Here is a 19,667-nt window from a genome sequence, read left to right as displayed (position 1 = left end):
GGGGGGGGGGGTAAGAGAAAGAGATCTCACTGTTGTCAAAGGCTCGTCCTAGTCGCACTTAAGCCCGGAATGTAGGTGCAAAATCAGCTGAGGCTTTGCCTCGCTTATCCAGCACATCACTGCAAGCACCAAGCTGCTTATGCGTCCATCTCATCACCCATGGGCTGTTTCTTGAAGAAGGGGGCACTAAACAATAAACATAGTTTTTTCAATTCTTTTGTCCATGTAATTGCTTCTGTCAATTATAGTTAACGTTTTGGAACTATATCTATTTTTAAATATTTTTTTCTTCATTTGCCCCTTTCTAAATTAAAGCATGTGCTTCAAATTAAGCTCTAGGTTTAGAACCCCTACACAGCTGAGGAGGTGAAAGCAAGGTGGGAGTATCTCTTCTTTTTTTCCTCTTATAATACTAAGGGAGATGGATAATCGCAATGTGTTGATTTAACTTGCTTGTGTGGTACTCAGCTCATATTATATTATATTATATTATATTAAATTAAATTTATTAATAACACATTTTATTTACAAGAACAACAACTATTCCTTCCGTCCCAACTTTTTTGATACTATTTCATGATATGTGGTGAAACAGAGTTATATCTGCAAATCAGAACAGTTTGAGTGGGTGAATAACTTGTAATTGCTAATAAAAAAGTTGAGTTAAGGTGCCACAAAATTCTCTATTGGAGTAATGGCAAATTGGCAACTAAAGAAATGAATAGTCAGGATAGTATTGCCTAAAATATTTAATCTGTATTTCATCTCCTTAACTGCATAGCTTACATAAAGTCATTGAGCTGTAACTCATTCCAGTAAAAAAGAAATGTGTGCTCTGCTCTTGAGCGTAGTGACATACTTGATCTCTTCTTTGCTGTTTATGGTTATCGGTTATCATAGTACGCCTTTACAGATTTCTTACTTAGACGCTTAGGTAAACTTTTGTTCTCTTTCAAGTTTCAGGCGATATTTTCTTACACTTGCCTTGTGCCATGGTTCTGATTTCAGTTTATGCCTTACCTCTTGATAGACCAGTTGTTTCTTACTTCTCCAGTAACCAAATCTCCTCATATGTAGGTACTGTAATATGAAGTTGATCTTTGGTCTTCTATTAAAGCAGTTCGATCAGCGTTGGTGAAATTTTGAGTCTCTTCTTGAATTCTCCTTGAAGTACATACATTTGTCAAATGCCCTCTTTAAAATCTTCAAGATTCTATAAAATGTTATCATCATACATTAACTTGCCATATTGACTGAAAAACTAAAATGTGACCCAGTAGGGGAAGGATAAATAAGTTTCCCAACCAGAGTTTTGATTATACCTTGTCTTCTCTTTAGAACCTAGATTGGTGGTTGAATACAGTAAAGTTCTAGCATGCTTGAAGCCAAGAATTCCTATTTCTTTTAACAGGTCTCAGACAGTGCTTCCATTAAGAGAAATAAATTCCATGTTTTGATCAAACCACTCCATCCCTAGAAAATACTTGACATGAATTATGACACTATAATTTTAAAAAGAACTGACAGGATTGAATTAGATGTGGTTAGAGCTTTATCTGGGAATGGATCAACCATTTATTATAATGGCAATTGACAAGTATTCTGGACTGACTCGTCATTGGTTACAGGCTCATATTCCTGTGTGAATTTTCTCTCCTCACAAGTAGTAGTCTTAAAATAATACTCTCTGTCCTATTTTATGTGACACAGATCATATGCCTGTATGAATTTGCCCTCCTCATAAGTAGTAGTTTCAAAATAACACTCTCTCCGTCCCATTTTTATGTGACACACTTCCCTTTTTAATTTGTCCCAAGAAGAATGAAACCTTCCCATATTTAGAAACAATTGAACATTTTTTTTTTGAAACTGGTAAGGGTTTACGATAAGGGTGCGGATCTAGATGTCGGATTCTTCATGATCTAAACATAAAGATCCGGGGATATAGATCCACCTGCGGATACGGGTGAGGGAATTCGGCTAAAAATAATTCAAATTTCTAAAAAAAAGTTGTCTAAATTATGAGACATAACATGGAAAACTTACAAGGTATTCCAAGGAAAAATGTTAATCAAGAAGAGAATCCCATTAGGAGAATAAAATAAAAAGGACTGATATGGAAATTTCTATGTACATGCTATTCCAATTTCTTCAATTTCTCCTTAGCTTTTGTTTTGATTACATAAATAAGCAATTCCAATTTCTTTATACAAGCTATTCCAATTTCTTCAATTTCCAATTTCTTCAATTTCCAATTCGGTTGACTAAATCTGGTATGGATCCCACACCAATGTCGTGAAACACTGGTGCGGCTCCAAAACTGAAGAACCCTGAAACATTCTTATTGATCAAATATGTTGCTCCGGGAAGAATAACTTACCTTTAGAAAAGATTGTGTATATAGGAGAAAAATGTTAGATCAATGGTGTGTGTACATATATGTTATAACTTATAATTGAATTTTAAAAAAAAAATTGATGAAAAATATTATACTCTTTGTAAAGGTTAATTTAAAACATCAAATTCATATGCATTGCTGTGTACTTCCTTGGTCGTCCTTGATTAAGCATAAAAATATATGACCAGTTTAGTAGTCATTTTATTATATTTAGATAGTATTTCTCGATCCAAGAAATATTACCTACATAATTCTATATTCTAATGAGAAAATGGCCAAATGACTCCCCAATCTATTACCAATTTCCAACTACACACCTATACTTCACGGGGGTCCTATTACCCTCCGAGCTATTTTAAAGTGGAATTTTTTCCTCCTTGGCATATATCTTGTGGTGAAATACACTCACTTGACACGCATATCTCACCATTTAATAATAATTTTTTAAAAACAAAATTACTCCTCCTTCCTCTTCCTTTCTTCCCAAATTATTTTTTCAACCCTAACTATAATAAATAGCATTTTTTACCTCAATAAATTTCTATATCTCTAACAATTTATAAAAACGAATATTCAAGTCATCTTTTTTCTTTCCCATTCTTTAGTTTTCTCTCTAAAATTTTCATGATTAATTTATAATTTGAGTTTTTGATTTTGATTCTTCATGGGTTTTAGGAGAATATGTAGGATCCTTCTTCAAAAATGTAGAAGAAATTGTTTTGTTTTAGTTTCTTTCAATAAGTTTAAAGGTATTTTTTAAATATACAATTACTTCACTTTGATTTTGTTACTCTTGAGTCCATGGCTTTTAAAAAAATAATTAAAAGGTAGTATGTTTTTTTTTAAAAAAAAAAATTAATTTGTTAGCTGTGTTCAAACAAGTCTAATGAAAAATTATTTATTCATAAAATGCATTTGTTGTTGATAATTAAAATTAGGCAACTCACTCTCTCAAAGAGAGTGATATACACTCTCTCTGCGAACTCAGCACTTAGGGGATTATTGAATCCATTTTAAGTAGTTCAGGGGTAATAGGACTCCCGCGAAGAATATGTGGGTAGTTTAAAATCTGGTAATAGATTGGAGGTCATTTGGCCAATTTCCTCTATTCAAATTAAAGCTGATTTTAAATTTGTGTGCTGTAGTATTGAATAAGAGTTGGAAAAGTATAACATCTAATCGACTTAGTACCACCAAATTAAAGTAGCAAAGATGAAGGAACTACTGATATGACTTCCAATTATCATTGGATGTTATGCAATACAAATGCTTCTTTCATCAAACAGCTTCATAATTTGATAATTGTTGCAAAGATGCGTTATCTGCTTCATCTCTGCTTTGTAGTTCTACCCTATGATGTGTGAAAGACTGCATTCTTTTTGCTATTCTTCTCCCAGATTTGTAAATTTATTTGTCAAATTGCCCTTTACCATTAGCAGCCTGTCTAGATCAGGTTGATTCCTCAGCATCTATCCAAAATTGTACTTGAACTTAATTTAAAGTAATTTAGCTCAAATCCATAGTTAGTGAAAGGCTTGTGCATGCACTACTTAGTTACTTATAGGAAAAAAGATCCTAGCAATCCCTTTTTCAGTCTCATGTTTCCCAGGGTGGTCTTGTTTAATAGAGACTCTATATTGAATTCAGTAGAATTATTCATTAACTTCAGAATGTTAATGTATTATCAGTTCCAAAGAACCCATGCAAGGCGGAACTAATCTTCGTGCGAATGGATTTAGAATGTGAATTATAGCTTTATCCTAGCAACAACATTTTTTTTGAAATTAATAGGGCCTGTGAAGACCAAGTTACAATGAATGTGATCTGAGTAAAAGCTACACAGAAAATTGCTAGATAACTATAGAGACTCTAGGAACTGTATGAGAGTCTCTGTGTCACTTATATATTCTTGTTTACACCAAAATGCAAAAGCAGAATACAATTAAGCCTTATCTTCTGGAGTAGGGTTGCTTTTGTTCTCAAAACATCTTGAATTCCTTTCCTTCCTGATACTCCTCCATATGCAGCCTGGGATTATATTCCAACTAGTTTTTTGAGCGTTTGTTCCTCCTTTCCTACTCCAGCGAGATATCATATCTAGTGTATTCATTGGCATTGTCCAGCTCAAACTGATCATTGCTAGAAATATGTCCCAGAGTTGAGAAGTCACCTTATAATGCAAAAAAAAAAGATAGCTATTTGTTTCTGCATTTCTTCCACATAGATGGCAGATAGAGCAAAGGTGTATTCTCCTCTCTGCAGTCTGTGCTGTGTCAAGCAAGCCCTCTTAACTACCAACCAAACAAAACATGCCACTTTGGATGGTATCTTGGCCTTTCACAATTGCTTCCAGGGTCACTACATATTAAGATTGTTCTTATGGTTCATCGTATGATATGCTGTCTTGGCTGAAACTGCTCTTGAACTGTCTCTCAAACACCGTAATCTATCTTGTTCTAGTGAGACTCCATTGAAGAGATTGAGAGTTGAGGAATCCTATGATTCTGTCCATTTTCCAATCATTTAGAAGCATTTTGAAACTGAGGTCCCAACCCTGATTATTCCAAACTTCATCAATATGGGGATAGAAGCTACCAAGATGTAGCCCTGATCCTAACCAGTTGTCTTCCCAAACAGAAATTTTGTGACCATTCCCAACTTTTAAGCTAATATTGATACTGAAAATCTGCGATAGATTTCTATAGTCTTCCGAACACTGACCCCATATACAATGTTAACTGTTTTGGTTTTCCATGCATCTTCTTCTCCATGCTTCTTTTTAATCAGCTTCTTCCAGAGTGATTAGTTTTTATTTGATGAAAAAAAATTAGAATTCATTTGAATAACTCCATAGCCGCTTCATGAGCAAACTTTGATTCTGCTTCCTTAGATTCTTTATACCAAGCCCCCCTTGCTGTTTGTTGAACGTCAGGGTTTTCCATTTGACAAGATGGACTCCTCTTTTTTACTTGTTTCCTTGCCACTAAAATTTGCTTCTCAACATATCCATTCCCTTTTCAACTTAAGGGGGGATAGGGGAAAGAGATATCATGTATGTAGGTAGAACATCTTGGACATTTTTTATGAAAATTAGCCTGCCACTTAAAGACATAATACTGGCTCTTACATCTGGTAAGTTTCTTCTCACATTTATCTAAAATCCCATTCCAAATGTCATGGATTATCTATTTGCTCCAAGTACCATGCCAAGATAAGTTGTATGCAAAAATTCCCACTTCTCCTCCTAATATTGAGGGTTATGAACCGTAAATATAGAATTCTTCATCCAGTTAACATATGTAATCCCGCGACCCCTTCAAATATTGTCACAATAATTCTGAAGATCTTCATAAGTTCCACATCTACATCACATAGGATAATTGCATCAGCGGCAGCATAAAATAGATGTGTAATTTCCATGCAATCACCTTGCCTGCTGTTGACTTGAACCCTTTGAGTCTACTATTCCTCTGAGCCGTAATTTACATGTTATTCAGGGTCTCCATGGTTAGCAGAAAGAGGAAAGGAGAGAGGATCTCCCTACATCTTATTGCTACATGCATTATAGAACTGATCTCAGCTTTGAAATGTGTCCTATACTCTCGATTACTCATCTTTATATAAGCTTTGAATTTACTTTAAATTATGAGGGTGAATAGCTGTGGGATTGCAGTACTAGTTTCGTTGTTCTTTCATATTCATCTATGGGAACAGAAGTCATCTGCAGCGCTTTGTGTACATATTCATTATTTTTCTGTTTCCCTGAATTGTCAGACCACCCCATGTAGAGACAGAGACGAATCCAATAGACCGCACTGTAGCTCATCTGCTCTTCTACAATCCATCAGAGTTGCCGTCAAAACTTGCTGAATTTCCCAAGTCATCAATGTTTTCAATGCTCAATTGTGAAAGAGAAGCAATTGGTTCACCAAGCTTCCCAAGCAGATTTTCACAACAGAATTCTGAAACTAATTCAACCACAGCTCTCCAGGGACCAAAAGCTTCTACCTCTCATAATGAAGTGGATATAATGAGGAGTAGCCCCTGCACCGAGACTTCTGAGAATGCGTCAAACAATGAAGGAGCAGATGGTAGTGTTATTGGGGTTGAAGCCACATCGTGAAACAAGATATATGTAAGGGTAACTTCTTCTTCCATTTAACTTATATGTTTATCACACTTAATTCATGACTAAACAAATTCACTGCTAATGAGGCTCCTTTCTTTCATTGTCAGCCAACTGGACACTGAGCAACAATGAGCTACAAGATTTGAAGTTTTAGGAGTCTCTGTTGTACCCTGGAAGAAGAAACCAAGATCTTTTATGCTGGTGTGGTATGTTTTTCTCTTACCTTCTGTAAGAAAATTAACTACAACAAACTTCTGTAGGTAAATGATGTCAGCACGTGTACGCTATGCTATTGTTTTTTGTTGTACTGAAGGTTCTAAGATAATGAAGGTACATACTTCAACAATTCAACGAGAAGTCGCAATATTGTAATTTTGATCATGCTCCATGTGTTCCCTATGTCTGTTCTTTGAGATTTTCAATTCAGAACTCCCACTTGTACTGTTCTATATGATAATAGATACACATTGGTAAGGTTGTTGGGGAAATGTGGATGCGCTTGATGAATTTGTCTTTTTGAAGGGTGTCCCATCACTCTTTGAGTTCGAGTACTTTAGGCCTCACTAACATGCAGATGCAAAATTCACTTCAAAGGTAGAGCAGAACAATGTAAGTTCTCTGCAACTTAACACTTAACAGACCAATTTTTTTCCTGAGAATTGATTATGTTGAAATTGTGCCCTATTTATAAAACTAGAGTCATTGAGTGTTCGGTTTGGATACAGATGTGCATAAGATACCCATTTTTACAGTTTTTTCTTGGGAAACATGGACGGTGGAACATCTCAGGATTAAGTTTGAGGTTAAATTTATATTATATTTTTGGGTTGTGACTCCTCTTCTAGTCACAACAAAAGGGTCGTGGACCCTAATTATTCTATGGATCTGAATTAATTAGTCGAGTCTGTGGGTTTTGAATATAGAATAGTTAAACCAAACGGAAAAGATCATTATTACAGTGACAGTCCAAGATAGTATAACAAGAACATATAGATTAAAATGGAGCTTGTGAACCAAAATCATTACTAATAGAGTAAAGAAACATGCAAGCACTCTCAATCATCTCTCATTTAAGGGTAAATTTCAATAAGAGACCTTAAACCTAGAGCGGGAAATATTTTGTACTCAGTGAAACCAGCTTCACTGAAGAGCTTCTCCCACTCTTTCTCAGTTCTCTCTGTGGCAGCAAAAAGAACCATCATCAACATACCCATATTATGTTGTGCTCGAACAAACTCATTGCTCTGCTTCGGATCCTCCAGAACAGTATCTATGATTATTACTTTCCCTCCTTTTCCCCGGCTTGGAATTGACTCTCTGCATTTCTTCAGTATCTTCACACAATCTTCGTCATTCCAGTCGTGTAGAACACACTATTCCATATCAATGATGAAATAAGTTGAGGAGAAAAGGATTGAAAGATAGAATAAAATGTTTTTTTGTAGCTAAAATTGTACGTACCTTGAGTAAGATGGCATTAGCATGAGGAATCATATCGAACATATCTCCTCCAACGAAGTCCAAATTCCCACTTCCTTTTAGGTCACCTACAACCTGAGGGAGATCAAGTACTGTGCACTTTATGTTAGGAAAAGCTTTGGCTATGGCTATAGACACAGTACCAGTGCCACCACCAACGTCTACCAACGATGTTAACCCCTCAAACACATGTTTACACTCTGTAATTAGCACATTAGTATTCAACCTGGAGTCACTAGCCAATGCATCGTTGAAAATATCACCTAGTACACTAGGTTGTTCTTCCCCAATATAATCCCATAAAGATTTTCCATGAGCGGTATGAAAAGGAGTTGGAGAATCATTTTGGAACCAATCACTTAACTCAGGCCATGCTTTTGAAAAGGCTTGACCATGATTGAGAAGCAAGAGTGACCTAACATTGAAAGGATCATCTTTCGCAAGAAGGCGACTAGCTGGGGTAAGAAAATAGTGATCTTCATGTTGATTTAGGAAACCAGATTGCACAAGAAACTGCATTAAAATTGGTAAGAAGGAAACCTTTGAAGAATTGACCACAGACAGTTGAGCAAAAATATCAGATAGACACATGGGCTTATCATGTTTGTAGAGAACGTCAAGAATTCCTAATTGAAACGCACATCTTATCACCGAAGAACTTACAAAATTGAAAATATAATTCCAAATTTGAGCTTGAGCATGAAGAAGCTCACTTGAAGTACTCTCACTCGATGACATTTTCATGCAACTTTTTTTTTCTTAGAATTGTCAACTAATTAGCTACCAAGGGCATGTATATATTTATAGAAAGAACTATAAAATGAGATTATACAGTAGTAAATGGAAAGACTTTATCACCCGGTGTAGTTGTTTATTTTAGAAATGACACACATATCTAGATAACAATAGCTAGCATAGTGAAGTTACAATTTTACTCTTATTAATTATGTATCAAAAAGGCATAATACATATATTGAACCCTAAACTTGGCTTCAAATTTTAATTTTGACCTCCAACTTTCACAATGCACAAACAGACACTTTAACTATTCAACTTTTAAATAAATAAACACATGAGTCCTACGCGACACAATATACGTAGAACACCACATAGGACAAAAAATGACATGCAGAATGACATGTAGGACACGTGTGTCTATTTGTTCAACTTTATACAAGTTTAAGCTTCTATTTGTGCACATCCAAAGTTAAAGGGTATAAATGTAATTTGAAGCCAGGTTAAAGGGCACATTTATATATTATGCCTATTAAAAATGATAAATTAAAACTCAGGAAATTTTCAACAAGTTCAAGTGAGAGTATAATAGGAAATACTTTTTGTTCTTATTTAATTTATCAAAATAAACAAGTAAATAGAAACAGCTAAAAGAGAAAATATGGACAAGTAAATAAGCGTGGGAGTAAGTAATTTTCAAAATATATTTAAGGAAGTTTCTGAAAAGATTTCTGGCAAACATTATCACATTTCAAAAATCTGTGTTCTTTTATTGTGAATCTCGAGATGTTAGTGGGGTAGTTCCAATATCAACTATCATGTGAAGGTTAAATGCAGTAATTTACATGGTTCTTTTTTTTAAAAAAATTATATTATATTAAAATATTGTCATAACATAATTTTTTTTAAATATTATAAGCTTTCCATAGTAAAAGGAATGATTTGTTTTTTTTTTCGAGTTTGTTTTTTAAAAATAATCTCTTTCAAAATAACATTTTAATTTCATCATTTTAGGTGATATGTTTGATGCCACACTTGAAAAACATTTTAGTACGTTGAATTAACTTTAATTTAGATCAATAGGTTGAAAAGTTTTTTCCCCCTTAAATTTTACTCAAATCAAATTAGATATTTTTTTTAATGAAGATTGTAATGATTTAAAAGAATTAAAACATGATCAAAAGAAACTTGTAAAAAATAAACTTCTACCATAACTTAATAAGTATAAATAAATGATATAAAATCTATAATGAGATGCAAATCAATTTTAATATCTGCACTTCCGGATAATAAAAGAATTATTTAGAAAAAATCTATTATTATCATAGCACTTTATTTCTCTAAAATTAATAAACTTCATTAATATTATAATAAAGAAAATAACTTTATCATGAGTAAAATTAAATTACTTTCAAATATGAAATAATAAAATATGTTAATTTTGAGTCATGATAAAAATATAAGGAAGAATGATAATTCATGAGCACCTTTACAATATTCTTAAATAGTAAATATGTAATATTTAGTTCTCAATCTTCTTATTTTTATAAATAAAAATTGACTTTTTTTTTAAAATCAAGTATATCATTTATTTTAGACATATGAGAATCAATTATATTAGCTAATCAAATGTGTAGAGCACGATCAAAAATAAAATAAAATAAAGCAAGTGCTACGTAATTGTATATTAATTATATATAGATAGTCAATGTCATAATTTAATCTTATTAAATGAGTATCTCATCATACTATTTGATGTAAAATATATATAAAAAAGAATTCGGCTTCTCTCCATTTTTTTTCTCTCCATTTTCCCCAAGTTTTTATTTGGATTAATAATACGTGTCATAGGTTCAAATAAAAGATTAAGATTTAATTTTTCAAAGTTAACCTCTAACCATGATTTAGTTAATAAATACATTATATATCGAATATTAAAATTATTATAATCTCACAATCTTAGCAACAAATAATCTTGTCCATAAATATAGAAAAGAAAAGTTTTCTTCCTTTTTTTCGGTAGGATCTTTTTTTTTCATTTATATAATATAGTTTTATTGTAATCTTTTGTTAAAAGCATATTGATCCGTGATTAATAAATTACCTAGAGATAATCAAACCATTTTAACAAACTAATTTCAGTTTCATAATAAGATTATGAATACGGTGATACCTACGATAGTTAATTATAGTTTCAATATTTTTATTCAGTTAATTAGATAAAAAGATTATTCAAAAGAAAATTTTAAAAAATCTTACGTATAAAAGAAATTTAGGAAGAGAATTTTTTCCCCTAGAACAAGATAATATGTTGCTAAGATAGTTATATTATAATAATTTTTAATACTTTAATGTATTTATTAATTAAATCATGGTTAGAGATTTATTTTGAAAATTAAATTTTAACCATTTATTTTAATCTATGCCATGTGTCACTATCCAAATAGGAATTTGAAGAAAATGGAAAGAAAAGAAATGGAGAGGAGCCGAATCCAAAAAAAAATACGTGTCAATATTTAAATTCATTCTTCATTCTAGGCCATATAAAATTCTGTAAATAGAAAAAAGAATATGTTAATTAAGGGGCATAATAAATAATAATTAGGATAAGATCCAATTTTAAATTATTATGATTCCAGTTGATCCCGTCAATGATTGATACTTGTAAGTTGAAAATTGCCTAAGTCTGAAAACGATTAATACGTGAGATTAGAAATGAACTATAATTAATAAGCAACTCAATATTTTATTTAGTTGATGATGATAAATTAACTCATGATTAAGGATATTGTTTTGTATGTCAATTTCACATTGTAATATAACTCTAGTCTAGTATCATAAATTTGATCATATTAAATTGTTTTTCTTTATTTTAAGTTAATTATTTATCAATACGGAAGGTTCATGTGATTATAACGATTTTTTTAATTTTAATTTTTGTTTAAAAAATCTTTACCCCATAATATTTAAGATTTATAAGCTTATTTTTTTTCTATTCAAATTGTATATGATCAAGTTCACTTATTCCCTCCTCTAGTTTGTTTCTTCGATCCCTTTTTACTCTTTCTTCTATCTTTTACTCTAATGTTGTATCAATTATTCTATAATATATACACTATGAAATATATGGATTAATCTTTCTTTTCACTAGGATTAGTTGAAACTTTTGCATGAAATTTTTTGGATCATGGTATGTATATCTACTTTCATTTTGTTGGTATATTAACTTATGTGCTTGTGTTAAACTTAGGGTCCAATCCTAACGAAAGTCTAACATTGAAAGTCCAATGTAGTTTGGTGAAATTTGTTTAAATAAAACTTATCCACACACGATATTTATATCAAATCATAAATTTTTCTACTCTGTTAAATTCTCAAAAGTATTAACCAAGATCCAAAAAAAAAGTAGCATTTTTTTTCCGATTTGCAATGTCAGCATTACTAATACACTCTACTTCACACTATTCTTATACACCATAGCAAACGATCCCTAATTAAGTGGTTGTTTGGTAGAGTGTATGTGAAAAAAATAATTCATGCATTAGCCTTGTGTATCACTAGTACCTTGTCTGGTACTCTTTTCCTACTTATGTTACACACTTCATTGTGTATTGCTAATATAATAGATTTCTAGGTAGTAACCATGTAATGGTTTAATGCATGCATTGATTCAATTATAGACCCAATTGCCCCTGAAATACATTTTTTATATCTTTTCCACCATAATAGTGAAGGGTATCTTTGTAAATATATTTATTAATGCAATGTATTGTATTTTTAATGCATCAAATCAAACAATGCATAAAAATAATCTAAGGTATAATTAATGCAAGCATAACTAATACATGCATTACTAATGCAAACATTACTAATACATTCTATTTAAAATTATTTTTATACACTCTACCAAGCGTCTCTGTTAGTCTACTAAGCATAGTCATTGGCTCTCCACATTTTCATATAGATAAAAGTTGGGCTTTAACTAACGAGGACATTAGTAGCGACTTGAACAATATGAATGTCAAACATTTTTATCATCAAAGTAACAAACTATTCTCCCTGCAGAAAATTTACTATTTTTGGCCACTTTTTTCTACTTCACATGTCTATACACAACAGGCCTTATTGCAAAAACTCCAAATCAAGAAATTTGGTTCAGAACTCTGTTATACAGTTTGGGTTTGCTTACTGAAATTTGGGCTAACACAATGTGGCTTAGCATCACCAGGCGAAAAGCCAATGTCCTCCACATTCTATCTGGCATCCTCGTCATCGTCTGAATTATGGTTCTCATCATAATAATCATCATCTTCATCATCATTGAAACTGTTCATGGCGCGTGTCTGTAAATTTTGAAATTGGTTGATTGCATCTCTTGCTTCAGATATTAGAGCATTTTTCGCAGCTTTAATAACATCCGGCTTTATGACATTCTCATTCTTGTTTTGGTTGCCCTTTGCTGTCTTTGAAGTGGCTGCCTTTCTCTTTGCTTCCCTGCAATGTAGCTGATCAACATACTTGTCATGTAAGGCCTTATTCTTAATTGGCTTTAGAACTGGTGGGCTGGTAAGAGTTGCTCCAGATGAATCACTTAATCGAGAACGGTGTTTTTTCTGGGTTGAAGACGATCTCTCCAGGCACTTTCTAAGCAAACTTTCTTTGTTGCGCTCTGGGGTGACAAAAATTGCCTCCTGGCAAAATGCCCCATCAGTTGGATTTGTTGATGATTCAAGAGCATTGAAGAAGTCTCCTCGTTTATCTCGATCTGCATCACTTTGCTTTTCCAGTAGTTGTCTCACAGCCTTGCGTGAAAGATGGTTCTTTGGCTTGCTATGCCTCCGCTTGTTTGTGTTTTTCTCAGTGGACTGAAGCAATTTCGTTGCACACGGAGAAAGAGATAATGTATTCATCTTTTTAACCCTTGAACGTGGTTGAGGCTGAGGTGGGGTTAAAAAATCCGAATGTATCTTGTCAAAACAATCCTTTGCTGATTTCCCAGGCACCTGCAATACAAGTCCAAAGTTTACTCAGATGATCATGTAGATCACAAGCAGAGGTTCAAAATTTTTACTATAAACTAAATTTATCATGTCAATATTGACAAGGACAACTACGAATAGCCCGAAGTGATATCTACCATAACTTTCTTCGATTTAAATATTTGATTTGCAGATATCAGAAAATCATAGCTTACAAACACCACTTGCTAACATATTGGTATTAATAAAGGATCTAGATTCATTTCTAGGTGGAGAACAATTCTGATAATTCCTAATTGAAAGCTGACGAGAAGTATATACTCCCAAGATTATTTGCTTAGCAGCTAGTGTCCTAATGAGCTGTAGGTATGCAAAAATATTTTGATAAAAAAATAAAAAACAGCACCATAAGCAATTTTAGATAATCCACTACCATGTTATTCTTAATTCATCTATGTATATTAATACTACGCGACAGTTCAGCATTTGGAACCTCTTTCCATCTTCCAGTCACAGCTGGGTAAAGCTCAGGATCAACCACCCAAAACCCAGGAATAAACGAATGATCAAATGCTCCTGCCAAACTTTCTATAAGTCTGACAGCCTCACTTTTGGCCTACATTCTTTCCATAAGTAAAATATAAAAAGAGACATCATCAGAACGCAGAGACAAAACAGGTCAAGGCAGATGGCATTAACCTTTCAATGCTATGCTGAGCCTCAGGGACAAACTGAAGTCCTACATCCTAACTTATAAGCGTGAAATACTGCGGTGATTTATTTTTTCATCACCTGAAGTATTTTAATTCACCCTGTGGCTTTGGAAACATCACCAAGCCTATAGCGGACAAGCCCTTCAACCTCTTCCTAAAGCACAGGCTCTATGCAGAATCAACTTGCTACCTTGCTTTTATTTTGGACACGAACTCATTTTATTTTATTTCATTTTGATCAATAGACGCGCCGTCATACAAGCGTCAAGCAATAGATAAAACCAGTATGGCATTTGGCTGCCTGAAGTATCAAGTACTGCTCCTCAGCACCATAATCATGCTGCTCACAGGTTTTAAATGTTGTTGTTAAAAGTTACTTTCACCAGATGAAGTAAGTCCACTAGTCAGTCTTCGCATGCAATCTGTAGCAATTCTCAATTAATTCTGACCTAAGTTCCTTGGACTCGGGTGAGGCTGAGGGTGTCTGATACGGGTGTGGATCTACAAGTCGGATCCTTCATGATCTAAATCTTAAGATCAGGGGGTATGAATCTACGTACGGGTGCGAGGATTCGGTTAAAAATAATTCAAACATCAAAAAATAGAGTTATAAAAGACGTGCCTAAATTATGATGGACTATTTGGAAGGAAAGGAATGCATAAATTTTGGGTGCAAGCTAGAATATGTAATTATTATAGAGTACAAATGCATCTCTTTACTGTTAACTCTTAAGTTGTATCCACAATTATTATATCTGTCTCAAATCTCTCTTTTGATTTTGGTCAAAGTACCCAAAATTGTGACCATATCCGGTATGGATCCCACACCCACGTCGTGTCGACATGGGTGCTGCCCCCAAAGTGAAGAGTTCGCCAACTTAGATTCTGACAACTGAGGCTTTAACGGCATTGATTTTATTCTTTAGAGATCACTCTTGTGGTTTCTTCCTTTTTCCCCAATAATGCTTGTTGTCTCTTTTGGTTTCTCACTCCTGCAAGAATTTATCTTGCTATTTCGATATTTCATGGCATAAGGAAAATAAAATCATCACACAAATAATTACAGTATCATTTTCCTTATTCCATTTGTCTGAGTAAAGATTATCTTAACTCCATTCATGCCACTGTAGAATGCCGTCTACTTCACTAAGAAATTTCTCCTTTCAGCATTAATGGAATTTCAGTTTTCGAATACCGTATTAGAAGTAAACAGGACTCATTTTTACTTGGACAAAATCTCAAATTAGAAGAACTGTGTTTCTTCCACTTTTTTACCCTAGGTGTAGGGGCGGACCCACAGGTAAGCCAGGGGGTTCACCCCAATCCCCTCGTTAAAAAATTACACCATATAAGGTAAAATTTCTGTATTATGTGAATATATATATTTTGAACCCCCTCAATGACAAGGAAAATGAGATAGCCCAGTGGTAAACTCCTCTAAAACTATGCATGACGTTCAGGGTTCGAATCCTCTCCATCTGTCTCTTTTTCTCCCTCTTCCAACGGCAAATAAATCCAATTTCCTCTTTAGCATTTCCATTAAGAATTGTTGAAGAATGAAAAAGTCCCACATCGGTGGTTAATGAGATGAGTGATCTCTTTATAAGGCTTGGACAATCTTCCTCATATCAGTGATTAATGAGATGAGTGATCTCTTGTAAGGCTAGCCCTATCCTTCTCTCTTTGAACTAACTATTGGGGCAAGTGAGATGGATCCTAGCCTAACTCACACCCCAATAGTTAGCTCACAGAGAGGATAGAGCAAGCCTTAGAAAGAAACCACACATCTCATTAACCACGATGTGAGATTTTTTCTTTCTTCAATAAGAACCAACCAAACAGCGGAGGGTTGAACATTATGGAGCAATTTGGAAGGTGACAGAAGTTCATAGTGGACTAGATGACATTGACTGTCCAAGCAAAATGAAGCATAGCAAGAAGGCAAAAGAATGAAGTTGTAGACATGGTAGGGGAAGGAAGCCACTGAGAGAGTTGGAGAATTAGGTCTTATCAGTGTTGTGAAAGGCGATCGCCTCTTTGCCAATGGCGAGAGGTGAGGTGACCCTTCATCACCTTTTAGCTTTGTGGCGAGGGGTTTGTCAAAAGGCGACGCCGTGGCGACAAAGGCGAGAGGCAAGATGCGAGAAAGGTGTTGCCTTTTGTATTTTCTTAAAAAAGGCGAAAAATTTAGGGTTTTAAAAGTTAAAAGGTAATTTTAGGATTTTCGACAAGACTACTCAGACGACTAGCTAAACTTTTTCGGCAACTCCAAAGTCACCAATACGTATTTCTTCTTCCTCTATTTCTTTTTCCTTCTTTAGAGTGACTTCTACCTGTGTTTTTTTCCTCACTGTTTTGACTTTTGTTCTGTTTTTTTCTCATTCAAGTTCTATGTATGTACTATCTATTTTCAGTTTTTGAATTGAAATATTTGATTATATGCTATTGCTATTGAGATTTTGATTATTTATATATTCAATTAAATGTTTTAATTTTTTGGTATCGCACTTCAAAAAGGGGAGCGCCTCGCTGCTCGCCTTGCTTTGTGGCAAGGCAAACCTTTGTCGCCTTTTATCGCCTTTCGCGGTCCAAAATATTGGGTCTTATTAACAAATGAAAAGGGCACGGATGATAATAGAGAAGGGAATGAGACACGAGAAAATATAGTTGTAGACTTGTACTTGATCTAAGATTGATATTGTGTATCTTTTACATAAGGATATCGTCTTCTTATGGGCGATTTTAGTAATGTTAAATATGGAAAGAGATTGTCTCTACCCATCAACTGTTTCTCTTCTCTAAAGAAATAAAATTCCCAGTTCACATTTGTAAAGAGCCAAGAGTTGGACAATTTGTCTGGTACTAAAGTTATACAGCAAATCTTTTGCAGCAAGAAGGCTATCAGGTTCATTTTGCTTGCCAAGAGGAGGGGAGGGAGGGGAAGCCGAACCCTTGAAAGAGGAGGAAAAAGTAAAAGCAGCTATTTGAAATTGGTTAAATGTTGAGTGATCTTGCATCTTAAGACCATACAAGACTATCTGAAACTTCCGTGACATTCTTAGCTTCTCCTGAGCTAAATCCAACTTAACTAAGAGAGCTCACAATTCAGACTAAAATTGATTAGACCATTCCCAACCTATCAGCTTCTACATTTGCAAAAATCGTTTCCTTCTTAAATTGATACTGATGATGCTTAAACATATCCAACAATCTAAGAGACAAAGATCACAGTAGGTCCGAATATAAGAACCAAAAGCATCCAACCAAACAATTTGTATCATACCTGAAATCCTAGATTATACCTGGTTTTTGATACTTAGGACTCGTTTAGTTGGGAACAAGTTATCACATGCATTTTATCCAAACGAAACACGTGATAAACTCATCCTAAAATGAACCCCGGAATTAGTTATTCCTTATCACTCCTACCAAAAAAGGCCTAATAGACATAAATGTAAAGGCAATTTTCCCTATATATCAAGTATATAAATGCTCAATGCTCAGCTTGATTAGTTTGCCGTGATAATAGAATTATAGAAAGGCGAAATAAAACACAAACCAATTTTAAAATCACAGGAAATAACTAGTAGCAAAAATTACCATCTTAGCAACTTTCTTCCAGAAGTTAGGTGTTGCCTTCGCCGCAAAATACGCACTTTGCAACGCCAACTCTTGTTCATTGGTCCACCCATTAACAACAACATGATTCTCCTCCATTCCTTGGGTTCTCTTCCTCTTCAAGCCTGCCTCTTTCTTTCCCAACCCGCCATTGCCATCGTCCTCTCCACATCCCGCTACTTCAGACAATGGGGCAGGACTCTCTATGCTACCACCCAATACACATATAGAAACACGAGCTTTTCCACTTCTAGTAACAACCCCATTTCTTTCCTCAACTGAATCGTCAATGGCGACACAAACCCGAGCAGAACCACGAGTTACCCTTCTCTCTGAATTCTTAACCTCACCATTGTTCTGCGGAGTTCCAATACTCAATCTTGAAGATCTTCGCAACCTGGCAGTCGATTTTGTGGGGCTTTTTGAAACCTCAATCTGTTTCTTGATGACTTCTGCAGCAGCAGCAGCGGCATTAAGCCGCGGAGATCTTCTGAGAGTAGGTGTTGGCATTTCTTGATCTGTGGAGCTTCTTTGAGGCATTTTCACAAACAGATGGTACTAGGTTTTTTGTGATTGTTGCGGTACATTGAGTTTGAGAGGGAAAATTTGAGGATATGATCTTTCGAAATGTTGACAAAAGGGAAGAGACATGAAAGTAAATATTCCTAAAATTATTTTACACAATGACATTTTTAAATTATTACTACCTAAAATACAAGTTTACTAGTTGAATATGGAACATCGTAACAACGAATGGAAATGAAATAATTATATTTTTTACGTAAATTATTAGATTAGACTAGTATATCAAAGGAGGACACTGCAAATGTTTGAAGTGGATAATGAAACAGATGATCGAACTTAAAAGTAAGCAGATAACAGATAAGATTTTTTTTCGTAATTCGTTCGGAAATTATGACAATCTTTTTGTACGTTTGTATTTCACAATTTTAATTTTAAGTACATATGTGTATGTATATTTTATATTAAATGTTTGGTTTTTGTTATTTGATGTTTTCGTGGCTCTGTATAAGGTATTAATTTCTTCTTCTCTATTATTTCCGATTTGAATGCTGAGATTTTCTTATTTTACATGGGATTTTCTTTTTTTCTTTAATTTAATTTGAGTCTATATTTTTCGTATAAAATTTGATTTTATGATACGATTGTTGAAAAAAGTAGAGAAAAAATTGAAAAGAAAAAGATTGTAGGAGGAGATCTAGACAAAATTTTCTCTCTTGTTTCAAGTGAGGGTGATTAAGGGAGGGGGGAAGGGGTCTAAAAAAAAATATTGTGAGAGGTGAAAAAAAGCGGGGGAAAATTTACTATAAGAATAGAAAAATGTCATTGTATTTTAAAATTTATTAAAAGTATCGCGGAATCGTAAAGATAGAATAGTTATGTTTTCTAAAATATGTAAGTTTTTTAAAAATTAATTAGCTTTTTAAAATATATCATTAATTGTTACAAAGGGTGACAAACTTAATATATGTCGTACATTATATATATGAAATTTTATACATACGAAGTTTCAATCGAGTTCACTAGGTGTCATGACACCTCCTTCCTTACACATAGCTCTGCCCCCTGTCTTAACTTTTATATATATATATATA

General features: G+C 33.8%; 3 protein-coding genes and 1 long non-coding RNA gene across 7 annotated transcripts in view; 2 read left to right on the top strand and 2 right to left on the bottom strand.

Annotated features, from left to right (window-relative positions):
- LOC107001989 (protein LNK2) overlaps window positions 1-7,001 on the top strand; it is a 16,217-nt gene extending 9,216 nt beyond the window's left edge. For 3 of the 4 annotated variants that reach the window (XM_015199946.2, XM_015199930.2, XM_015199940.2), the window contains 2 exons: window positions 6,173-6,533; window positions 6,635-7,001. In XM_015199946.2, coding sequence (XP_015055432.1) covers window positions 6,173-6,521 — 349 coding nt within the window. In that variant the 3' untranslated portion in view covers window positions 6,522-6,533; window positions 6,635-7,001. Of the gene's footprint in view, window positions 1-6,172; window positions 6,540-6,634 lie in introns of all 4 variants that reach the window. The other variant, XM_015199935.2, reaches the window with a different exon arrangement.
- LOC114075994 lies at window positions 19-4,621 on the top strand. Its single transcript, XR_003576264.1, has 2 exons — window positions 19-75; window positions 113-4,621. It is a non-coding gene; the product is annotated as an uncharacterized LOC114075994 (long non-coding RNA).
- Window positions 7,002-7,434: 433 nt separating the features above from the next.
- LOC107031277 (trans-resveratrol di-O-methyltransferase-like) lies at window positions 7,435-8,744 on the bottom strand. The gene is made up of 2 exons (XM_015232593.2): window positions 7,989-8,744; window positions 7,435-7,900 (listed from the first exon to the last, which is right to left on the bottom strand). Exons 1-2 carry the CDS (start codon window positions 8,742-8,744, stop codon window positions 7,598-7,600), a joined length of 1,059 nt encoding a protein of 352 aa, XP_015088079.1. The 3' UTR covers window positions 7,435-7,597.
- A 3,995-nt stretch (window positions 8,745-12,739) lies between these two features.
- Window positions 12,740-18,828, bottom strand: LOC107014970. The gene is made up of 2 exons (XM_015215110.2): window positions 18,034-18,828; window positions 12,740-13,744 (listed from the first exon to the last, which is right to left on the bottom strand). The coding sequence occupies exons 1-2, from the start codon at window positions 18,589-18,591 to the stop codon at window positions 12,995-12,997; spliced, it is 1,308 nt and encodes a 435-aa protein (XP_015070596.1). The 5' UTR covers window positions 18,592-18,828; the 3' UTR covers window positions 12,740-12,994.
- Between the last annotated feature and the right edge of the window lie 839 nt (window positions 18,829-19,667).

Source organism: Solanum pennellii, chromosome 1 (genome assembly GCF_001406875.1).
Source record: "Solanum pennellii chromosome 1, SPENNV200".
Classification (NCBI taxonomy): domain Eukaryota; kingdom Viridiplantae; phylum Streptophyta; class Magnoliopsida; order Solanales; family Solanaceae; genus Solanum; species Solanum pennellii.
The sequence above is the reverse complement of the archived record's forward strand: the minus strand, read 5'-3'. Positions and strand labels throughout refer to the sequence as shown.

Coding starts and splice junctions, on each gene's coding strand:
- LOC107031277 (XM_015232593.2), bottom strand. CDS start 8,744: ATGTCATCGAGTGAGAGTACTTCAAGTGAGCTTCTTCATGCTCAAGCT. Junction 7,901..7,988: donor CTAATGCCATCTTACTCAAG/GTACGTACAATT, acceptor GATATGGAATAG/TGTGTTCTACACGACTGGAA.
- LOC107014970 (XM_015215110.2), bottom strand. CDS start 18,591: ATGCCTCAAAGAAGCTCCACAGATCAAGAAATGCCAACACCTACTCTC. Junction 13,745..18,033: donor GGAAGAAAGTTGCTAAGATG/GTAATTTTTGCT, acceptor CTTGTATTGCAG/GTGCCTGGGAAATCAGCAAA.